This window comes from Danio rerio, chromosome 5, assembly GCF_052040795.2.
Source record: "Danio rerio strain M-AB ecotype USA chromosome 5, GRCz13ab, whole genome shotgun sequence".
NCBI classification, from domain to species: Eukaryota; Metazoa; Chordata; class Actinopteri; order Cypriniformes; family Danionidae; genus Danio; species Danio rerio.
The window spans coordinates 75,773,628-75,785,000 of NC_141025.1; the positions used below are offsets into that span (position 1 = coordinate 75,773,628).

The following is an 11,373-nucleotide window of genomic DNA, read 5'->3' on the forward strand; positions in this document are numbered from 1 at the left end:
CTTAAGCCTGGTTTATACTTCTGCGTCAAGTGACCGGCGTAACCCACGGTGCATGCAACGCGCGTAGCTGTGCATTTATACTTCTGCGCGCTGTTTCTGTTGGTCTGCATTAACACTTCCGAAACGCTAGTTGGCAGTGAGGTGTAAATGTTCCTCTGTGTTGAGTTTCTTCGCTGCTTTTTTGCGTTTCCTGAACACTTCCGGGATGTACAATTGGCTCAAACTCGGTCATTTTGAGGCAGGAACCGGCGGACGAGCAACAACTTTAACTATGAGGTAAACACAAAACAAAACTTTCCATCCGGAGCTCCTTCACGGGACTCCAAACTTGTAAACAATCGCTCGCGCCATTCGCGCGGCCCTCGGTCCCGCCCCAACTCGTCAGCGCTACCAAGCCGACCAATCACAGAGCTTGCGCTACGCGTTGTTGCGACATGTAGTTACAATTTTTGAGAGGTGCACGTCAGTGACGGCGACGGCCACGGCGAAGGGCTATGCGTCAGTGCCGTAGCATACGCCGGTGTTTGACGCAGAAGTATAAATCAGCCTTAATAGATATTTGACTTAAAGGGCACCTACACAACATATTGTTTCAGCATTGATATCGCAATGGGATCATTCGCTAGAGTCGCACCGCAGGATATGCAATGCTGAGTCTGTATAATAATTTATCATTTGCATGTGATTTTGAGGCTGTATGAGGATTTTAAAAGCACTCAGGTAATGTAGTAATTTTTATAACAATTGATTTTATGTCATTATTTGTTATTAATATTTAATGACTGTACTTGAATGCTGTTAGATACTGAAAACAATAAAACACAATTGTTTATTTCAATTGTAACTTTTTCTTTATTGTATAATCTATGCTTGAATTCATTTTCTTGTCAGCTTGGTCCCTTTATTAATCTGGGGTTGCCACAGCGGAATGAACCGCCAACTTATCCAGCACGTTTTTACACAGCGGATGCCCTTCCAGCCACCAGCCATCTCTGGGAAACATCCACACACACACTCATACACTAAGGACAATTTAGCCAACCCAATTCACCTGTACCGCATGTCTTTGGACTCCGGGGGAAACCAGAGCACCCGGAGGAAACCCATGCGAACACAGGAAGAACATGCAAACTCCACACAGAAACGGCAACTGAGCCGAGGTTCGAACCAGCAACACATCGACCTACTGGCTGTGAGGCGACAGCACTACCTACTGCGCCACTGCGTCGCTCTTGCTTGTAACTTTTGTTTATTATATTAATGTAGATCCACAGGGACTACGGCGAAAAGAAAATAAAGGAATGAATGTAGATCCACATGGCTACAGAATCATCCCAATCCCGATTATCAATTATTTGTAAATCGAGATATTCAAGTCATCTGGTGAAGTTGTATTCATATCGCAATATATATCGCAGACTACAAAATATCACAATGTTGGATGTGTCCAATATTGTGCAGCCCTAGTACAAACTAAAGAGCACCTGTGATTAGGCATGGGAGGATAACCTTGTTTAGGTATAGCGCGGTTAGGAAAAGTCAAAGTTTTTAAAGGGCACCTACGGTGAAAAAGCTACTTTTCAAGCAGTTTGGACAGACCAAAAAAGACAAGGTGCGATTTTCACATCGCAAAAGCTGTGATTATTTCGATGCGCTATCAAATATGGTAAAAAGCACATAGTTTTTGAAAGTTCTGACAGTTCGTAAGCACATTATCCTGATTAATCTAAAAGTAAAGGTTTTATATATCTTTATATATAAGATTTTATATATAATTATTTAAAGTCTAATTGGCATCTTTGGATGAAAAAACAGCTCTTGACCTCAGTGTTGATTGACATTGAACAGAGAGAATATAAAATCTTTTTCTTGGAAACGTCTCAATAATCTTACGTCTCTCTAAATATATTTCAGACATGACTCAGTTAAAGGCAGAGATCTCAACAGTACATTCATTTTAGAATCTCTGAAAATAAAATGCACTTGTAGTACATTTAAATTCTAACTTGATGTCAAATGAAAGTTTTTTTTTTTTTCATTTTACAAATTTTGTTATTTTAATAATCTTTTCTTTGTAAAAACAATAATAGTCTTTCTAATAAAAAACATTTATTAATAACTTTTTAAAATATTCTAATGTTATAAGTATAATAGTATTGTAGTTAAAATATTAATATTAAAATATAAAATATTAATATTAGTATTATAAAATATTAGTAATATTAGTTAAAATTACATTTAAATGCAGTAAACTACAACTTTAAATTTTGTAAAAAACAAAAATAAATAAAACAATAATAAAAACATTAATCAAACATTTTTTCTTTAGTATTAGAATGAAAGTTAACAATAAACGCTTGTCAAAATTATTTTAATTTAATTATAATTAACGTAAAGTGTCTAAAACATGGCTTTCAATTCACACATTCTATCAAACTACACTATTTTCATGAAACAATATATGTAAAACATAAAATATATCTTGTCCTTTATGTCTCTTCTCATTTGTCAATGATACAAGGAGAAAGTGCTGAACTACTGAAATGTATTTAATTCTTTATATTAAAGGCTTTTTTTAGTGACGGCAGCTTAAAGACGCCTCTCAAATGGAGAATGAAGTCACTTGCATTGCTCAGGTGTGAGTTTCTCACAGACTTCAACAGAGTGTCAAAATCTTAATGGTTCTGTGGGTCTCGTCGATCAAATCTGAGCTTAATTTTGTGTTCTCTATTGGATTCACATCAGGTGATTGGCTGGGCCATTCTACAGCTTGATTTTCTTTCTCTGAAAGCATCTGAGAGTCTCCTTGGCTGTGTTTTGGATCATTGTCGTGCTGAAATGTCCACCCTGGTTTCATCTTCATCCTCCTGCTAATGTAGATGTTGGACTGAAGCAGCTGATATACATTACACTGAGGAAACTACTGGGAGATTTCAGCTGCTGTCTGGGCTTTCACTGCATTTCTACACCTCCCTTTCTTCATGTGTTCAATACTTTTTTCTCCTGCATCATTTCAACTTTGTTTAGGAACTAATTAGTTTAGTTTATGTTACATATATGGACTTTTTTGTGACAATTTCAAGTTAACATCATCTTAAGAAATATGTTTTCTGAACAAAACAAAAAAAACGGTGACGTGTTCAATACTTATTTCCCCCAATGTAGTAGTTAATACAAAAGTGGGAACTTCACATGTACTCCAAATGTGCATGCAGACTAGTGTATATTCATCAGTATGTGTTCACCTTGGTGTAGGGGTTCTCCATCCATGCCGGGTGGGTGGCTGTGGCGTCATCCGTGTCGCTTTGGTAGTAATAAAGGTTAAAAGTCTCTTTGCAGGAGCGGTGGTGTGTGTTTCGAGATGAACACTCAACCATAGTGAAGAACAGCTCCACGTACACCTGTGACGCCCCTCGCCGCTCGATCAGCTTACTGCGCAGCCAATGACTGCTGGAGCCGTCCGCCTGGCAGATCTGATAGGTCCGCACACTGTTGTTCTCCTCATCCAGACCACTGACCTCCTCCCACTGCAAAACACACAAAAATCACTTGAAGTCCAGAAGCTGCGACTTTTATTTATTTATTTTTTACTTATTCCTAGAGAAACTGAATCATACATGAGTGGGCGGGGCTTGTTTTTTTCTACTGCGAGGTGATTGGAAAAGGATTTTGGAGAGAGTTATTATAGCCTAACAGACTCCTCCTCCTCCTCTTCACCATTTCTGTTTGTTGTCAAAAGTGACAGCTGGAGGGGCGTGGTTAAGTATGTTAGCCACGCCCAATACCTCAGATAGGCGTGATCACAAAAAACAAACAGGAAGTGCATTTACAGATTTTGATTAAAGATTACAAGGACAAACTATTTTTTTTTGTCTTAATGCCCTACACAGATGAATTGTTCACCACAAAGCTAGCGCTGTGAGCTAATCAAATCAATAGGCTTAGTTTTGATTTCATGTGTACTTTAAATACTTCATACCATTAGCAAGGTGCATGAAAAAAAATGTTAGTATTACACCAGCATCACATCAATGTCAAGGTGTCAAAACAAAACAGAAAGTGTAATTAAAAAGGGGTTTTATTTTGCCAACACACAAGCCCTCATCAGAGCCGAAGGGTTTCAGGTGTACAACGCTTCCTTTAAATACAACCACTGAAATAAAAGCGGATAAAAACACAAGTCTCACTTATTCTCGCTTATTACCTGTCTATTATAAAGATATGTGATGTTTATTAGCATTTATAAAGTACATATTCTGCATGATCTTATTCTATATCCATAATCCTGCCAATTTCTACTACTACAATGGCTATTAATAGCCATAATAAGCAGCAAATTGCTCATTTATAGAGGTTTAAGTCATAAGTAATATTTTATTGATAGCCAGATTTGTACTTTAAAGGTAAAGTGTGATGAAATGATCCACATATCACAACATTGATCAATCAAATAGCCAGTTTTCTGCTTTATTTCAGGAATTAATACACATGTATAAGTACCAATAAGTACCAATTCTCACTATTTACTACTGGTTTATTACCTGCCTATTATTAAGATATAAACTGTTTATTACCACTTATAAAGTAGATATTCTCCATGATCACATTCTACATCCATAATCCTACACAATACTAATACTATAATGGCTATTAATAAGCAACAAAAGGGTTATTTATTGAGGTTTAAGCCATAAGTAATATTTTATTGATAGCCAGAATTGTACTTTAAAATTAAGTGGGGCCAAATGATCCACCAATCACAACAATGATCCATCAAATAGCCAGTTTTCTTTGTTTATTTACAGGAATTAATGCACAGGTACATCAACAAACTTCATTTAAGACATTTATGCAAGAACAATAATACCAGGAAGTACCATAATAATGTAAAAGTACCAAAAATAAGTATCAATTAGCACTACTGGTTTATTACCTGCCTATTATTAAGATAAAAACTGTTTATTAGCACTTATAAAGTGCGTATTCTGCATGATCATGCTCTACATTCCCAATCCTACCCAATACTACTGCCATAATGGCTGTTAATTAGCAGAAAATCTGTCGTTTATTGAGGTTTAAATCATAGGTAATATTTTATTGATAGCCAGATTTGCACTTAAAAATAAAGTTTGGCCAATAATGTTGCAGCAATCTCAACATTAATCAATCAAATAAACAGTGTCCTTTGTTTTATATTAGGAATTTATGCACAGGTATATCAACAAACTTCATTTAAGACAATAATACCAGTAAGTACCATAATAAAGTATAAAATAATATACCAAAAACATTATAATTCCTCACTACTGGTTTATTACCTGCTTAGAATACATAGTCTGCATGATCCTATTCTACCCCTGCTGAAAAATCTAGCTTAAACCAGCCTTGGATGGTTGGCTGGTTTTAGCTGGTTGACCGGGCTGGTTTTGGAGGGGTTTTGGCCACTTCCAGGCTGGTTTCCAGCCATTTCCAGCCTGGTCTTAGCTGGTTAAGCTGAAAAGTGACCATCTAAAACCATCTAAAACCAGCTTGACCATCCTGGTTTAAGCTGGACATAGCAGGTTTTGGCTGGGCTCCCAGCCTGGATAGGCTGGTCAAGCTGGTTTTAACTGGCCATCTCCCAGCCTGTCCAACTAACACCAGGCTGGAAATGGCTGGAAACAAGCCCGGAAGTGGCCAAAACCCTTCTAAAACCAGGCTGGTCGACCAGCTAAAACCAGCCTAAATCCTAAGCTGCATTAAGCTGTATTTTTTAGCATGGACATCCATAATACTACCCAATACCACTACCATTACAGCTATTAATAAGCAGCAAATTAGAAGTTTATTGAAGCAAAACAACAGTAATGCTTTATTAATAGAGAGAACTGCACTTTAATGTAATAATAATTTTCATTATTATAATAATAATATAAACAAATAATGAAAAACATTATAAGAATGCTCCTATAAATATTATTTTAAATAGCCCTGCTGAAAAATCCAGCTTAAACCAGCCTAGGCTGGTTTAAGCTGGATTTTTTAGCAGGGAGGTTGACTAATCACATAAGGTGTTAAACTTAAATTGCCTCTCCTCTTATGATGCTGTCATTTTTACATCGACTTGCATTGATCTTTGATCGTTTGCTCTGCTTGTATGATCATAAGGTCGGATCTGCAGGTCTCACCTCAGGTTTAGAGCGAGAGTGTGTCGTCCACTTCAGATCTGATGTCTCCGTTTTCGTGTTCATCAGGACTTCTGGAAAACACACACGAGAGATAGATGTTTGTTAAAGGAAATGCAACCATTAGGGTTTTAACATGCAGTCTACGTTTCTTTTGATGTGCTAGCTAACATGCTAAATCACATGTATTTGAACTCCAAAAGAGCAGCAGAAAGCAACATCACAACCATCAATGGAAATCCCATACATTACAATCACTTTACATTAAGCACACACACCCACAAACACACACACATATATAAGTTACTGGAAAAACTATGTTGATTCATACTTGGCTGTGCTGCTCTCAAGCTAGCTACTGAACAAAATGTAGCTAAGCTAAATGCAGCTAGCTACTCTCCAAGATGAATTACAAAAGGGTTGGGATTATAGTTTGGTTTTGGGTTATTCATAATTTAATGTTAGCATTACTAAAAAAAAATTACAGTGAATTTAAATGTAACCACTAGTGTTTCAGCATGCATTTTGATGTGCTAGCAAACATGCTAAAGCGCAAGCCGGTATTTGAACTCAAAGAGAGCAGCAGAAATCAAGCATCAATGGAAACCCCATGCAGCTTTATGCAGTTTCTTTTCATCCTCTTATGACTGTGCAACATCTGAGCAATAACATTTTCTCCTCCGAGCACAAACAAGGCAGAGGAAATTCCCTGAGGTTTGATGGTTTTGGTTATCAAATCATGGCCAACAGAAGAAGCTTTAGCGAAAAACAGACGAGAGTCTACCAGCGCTTTTCTCTCCATCTCACATCTGCAGTTTTCCACAGGGAAACAGACGGACATGGGAACAAGGGCACAGCCTAATTTTATCCTCACACACACACACATATACACGCATACAGTTGAAGACCAAATTATTGAATTTTTTATTTCTTTTTTTTTTTTTTTATATTTCCCAAATGATGTTTAACAGAGCAAGGAATTTTTCCACAGTATTTTCTAAAACATTTTTTCTTCTGGAGAAAGTCTTATTTGGTTTATTTCAGCTAGAATGAAAGCAGTTTTAAATTTTTTAAAAACCATTTTAAGGTCAATATTATTAGCCCCCTTAGGCAATATTTGTTTTTCGATAGTCTACAGAACAAACCATCATTATATAATAACTTGCCTAATTACTCTTACCTGCCTAGTTAACCTAATTAACCTAGTTAAGCCTTTAAATGTCACTTTAATCTGAATACAAGTGTCTTGAAAAATATGTAGTTAATTTACTGTCATCATGGCAAAGATAAAATAAATCAGTTATTAGAAATGAGTTATTAAAACTATTATGTTTAGAAATGTGCTGAAAAAAATCTTCTTTCTATACGGGGGTGCTAATAAATCAGGATGGCTAATAATTCTGTATATACACTTACCGGCCACTTTATAAGGTACACCTGTTCAAATGCTCATTAACACAAATTTCCAATAACTAAATCACATGGCAGCAACTCAATGCATTAAGGCATGTTGACATGGTCAAGACGATCTGCTGCAGTTCAAACCATGCATTAGAATGGGGAAGAAAGCTGATTTAAGGGACTTTGATCATGGCATGGTTGTTGGTGCCAGACGGGCTGATATGTGTATTTCAGAAACTGCAGATCTACTGCAATATTCACACACAACCATCTCTAGGGTTTACAGAGAACGGTCTGAGGAAGAGAAAATATCCAGTGAGCGCCAGTTCTGTGGGTGCAAATGCCTTGTTGATGCCAGAGGTCAGAGGAGAATGGCCAGACTGGTTCCAGCTGATAGAAAGACAAAAGTAACTCAACTATCCACTCGTTACAACCCGAGGTCTGCATAAGAGCATCTCTGAACTCACAACACATCCAACCTTGAAGCGGATGGGCTACAGCAGCAGAAGACCACACAGGGTGCCGCTCCTGTCAGCTAAGAACAGGAAACTGAGGCGACAATTCGCACAGGCTCACCAAAACTGGACAATAGAAGATTGGAGAAATGTTGCCTGCTCTGATGAGTCTTGATTTCTGCTGCAACATTCGGATGGTCAGATCAGAATTTGGCATCAACAACATGAAAGCATGAATACATCCTGCCTGGTGGTGTATTGGTGTGGGGGAAGATTTTCTTGGCACACTTTGGGCCCATTAATACCAATTGAGCATGGTGTCAACGCCACAGCCTACCTGAGTATTGTTGCTGACCATGTTCATCCCTTTATGACCACAGTGTACCCATCATCTGATGGCTACTTCCAGCATGATAACGTGTCATGTCATAAAGCACAAATCACCTCTGATTTCTTGAACATGACAATGAGTTCACAGTACTCAAATGGCCTCCACAGTCACCAGAACTCAATCCAATAAAGCACCTTTGGGATGTGGTGGAACAGGAAATCCGCATAATGCATGTGCAGCCGACAAAATCTGAAGCAACTGCGTGATGCTATCACGTCAATATGGAGCAAAATCTCTGAGGAACATTTCCATTATCTTGTTAAATTTCTGCCACAAAGGATTAAGGCAGTTATGAACGGAAAAAGTGGGTCCACCTGGTACTAGTGAGGTGTACCTAATAAAGTGGCCAGTGAGAATACAAAAATCATGATATGGAATTTCCTCCCGGTCATTTAATTTCCAGCGAACATCCTTCCTTTCATCCGTTCGCACTCTGCATCTGCTCTTGATTGCACTTTTCGTTTTTCTGCTCGCTTGAACTATTGCTGTTGGTCATTGCTTATTGATGATGGTGATGGGTTTTAATCAGGCATTCATTCAGACGCCCCCCCTCCCTCCCCCCAGGCTTCTGGCCCTGGGGTTCCAGCTGGTCATGTGACCACCCGGAGCCACCACACGCTTCAAAACCATCTCCAATCACAAAAGATGCTTTGATCTAAAAATATGACCGCTGCATATATTTCTCTGTTATTCCGCTCAAACTCCTTTCTCATCCCAGCTCTCTGAGGAGAAACACCTTTATTGCTCTTTCTTTTTTTATTTATTTGCATGCGCTTTTCCCAGGAGTGCCGGAGTTTAGCATACAGAGCTGGAATCAATGCATTTCTGTCTGTATGTATCTGGGTCGAGACTTATCTCGGGAACTGGAAGCTTTTTCTGTTGGTTTAAAGCATCAATGACAGGAAGAAAAAAGATGCTATTTAAGCGCAGATGGCCTCGGGGAGAATGGATACCTTCAGAATGGATATTACAACACTACTGTCTGCATTATAAGCCTTTATAATGGTTAGTGCACTGTAAAAAAAATGAATGACACAAAGTAAATACTTTTTTATGTGGATTTAGCTTACTTGAATATGTTTATACGCCAGGTTTCAACATTTTTTTTTTGAAGTTTAACTTAATCTTTTAGTCAGTTTGATTGATGTAAGTTGAAATGACTAGTACAGATAGTTTGATTCAGCTAAAAGAATGGGTCCCACTTTATTTTAAGTGTCCTTAACTACTATGTACTTACATCAAAAAAATAAACACAATGTACTTACTGTGTTTATAATGTATTTGAGAACACTTGTGGTGCTTTTGAGTTGGGATAGAGGTCGGGTTATGGACAGGTTTGGTGGTGTGGGTAGGTTTAAGGGTGGGTTAAGGTGTAAGGGATGGTCAACAGTGTATTTACAAATGTAATTACAAAAGTTAATTACAGATGTAATTATATACATGTATTTAATCAAGAATAAGTACACAGTAAATACATGTATTTACACAATAAGTACATTGTAACACACTATTAGTTCCTGTGTAAGTACATATTAGTTAAGGCCACTTAATATAAAGTGGGACCAAAGAATGTAATAAAGGGATAGTTCACCCTAAAATGAAAGTTTGGCCAAAATTAATTCATTTTTCACCTGTTCAAATCCTATTTCAGTTAGGGCTGCTTGATTTTGGGGAAAATTATAATCACGATTATTTTGGTCATAATTGTAATCACGATTATCAGTTGAAGTCACAATTATTAGCGCTCCTGAGAATTAAAAAAAAAAAAAATATTCCCCAAATTATGTTTAACAGAGCAAGGAATTTTAACAGTATTTCCTCTAACATTTTCTCTTCTAGAGAAAGTCTAATTTGTTTTATTTCGGCTAGAATGAAAGCAGGTTTAAATATTTTGAAACCTATTTTCAGGTCAATATTATTAGCCCCTTTAGACAATATATATTTTTTATTGTCTGCAGAAGAAACTACTGTTATACAATGACCTGCCTAATTACACAAATTAAGCCTTTGAATTTGAATGCAATTATTATGCACTGTCATCATAGCAAAGACAAAATAAATCGGTTATTAGAAATGAGTTATTAAAACTATTATGTTTAGAAATGTGTTGAAAAAAAATCTTGTTCCCATTAAACAGAAATTGGGGGAAAAGGCTGCTAATATTCAGGAGGGCTAATAATTCTGACTTTAACTGTATATATACAGTTATATATATACATTTTTATAAAGAGAAATAAATACAATAGAGTAAAAATATGAAACAAACTGTGCTTTAAGCATCTTCACTGTAAGAAAAACGCTTCAGCTACAAAAGTCCTTCAGTCAAGAGCAGTGAGGGATTTTCTCCTTTTGTTATTTGATTAATAATGATAAAAGCTGTCGGCAGCAGGAATTGCGCGCTGTCACTTTAATGGTTTCGCTTTCACGTTTCTTTTGATCCTCAACTATTTATTTATTTATTACACAAATGAGGGTTAATATGAATAATCACTAAACACAGCATTTTGACACCTTTTTGACAATTAAAGCGCTCACATTAAGATGACTTCAGATGCTCTGCTCGTCACAGTGTGCGGATGAGACCGCATGCTTCTGACTGTGTGCGCGCCGCACACACATACACACACAGGAGCCTGCGGTTTAGTTCGCTCTTTTAAGAGCAACGGATGTTTACAACTGGAAAGGGGAGCAGTAAATAATGGAATAATCGTTTGTCTCAATTAATGGTTTTTCAGAATTGTTAGAAGCCAAAATCGAAATCGGATTTTCGATTAATTGCACAGCCCTAATTTCAGGTTCTTTATTTTTTGTAGAATGCAAAAGAAGATGCTTTGAAACATGCTGATAGTTTGTATCCATTTTATGCTGCTTTACTTATCTTAATACGTCAGATCTCACCTAAATTTTTTAAGTTATACAAAGTTGTTTTAATGTTTAGTCAGTTTGATTAATGTAAATTGAG

The 11,373-nt window shown here is 37.0% G+C and overlaps 1 protein-coding gene across 2 annotated transcripts in view; it reads right to left on the reverse strand.

The window, feature by feature from the left end:
* The window catches only part of ephb4a (eph receptor B4a), an 89,579-nt gene that overhangs the window by 42,294 nt on the left and 35,912 nt on the right, over positions 1-11,373 (reverse strand). For both annotated transcript variants that reach the window (XM_087251239.1, NM_131414.1), the window contains 2 exon segments: positions 6,168-6,238; positions 3,246-3,527 (listed from right to left, as the gene is read on the reverse strand). In XM_087251239.1, coding sequence (XP_087107365.1) covers positions 3,246-3,527; positions 6,168-6,238 — 353 coding nt within the window.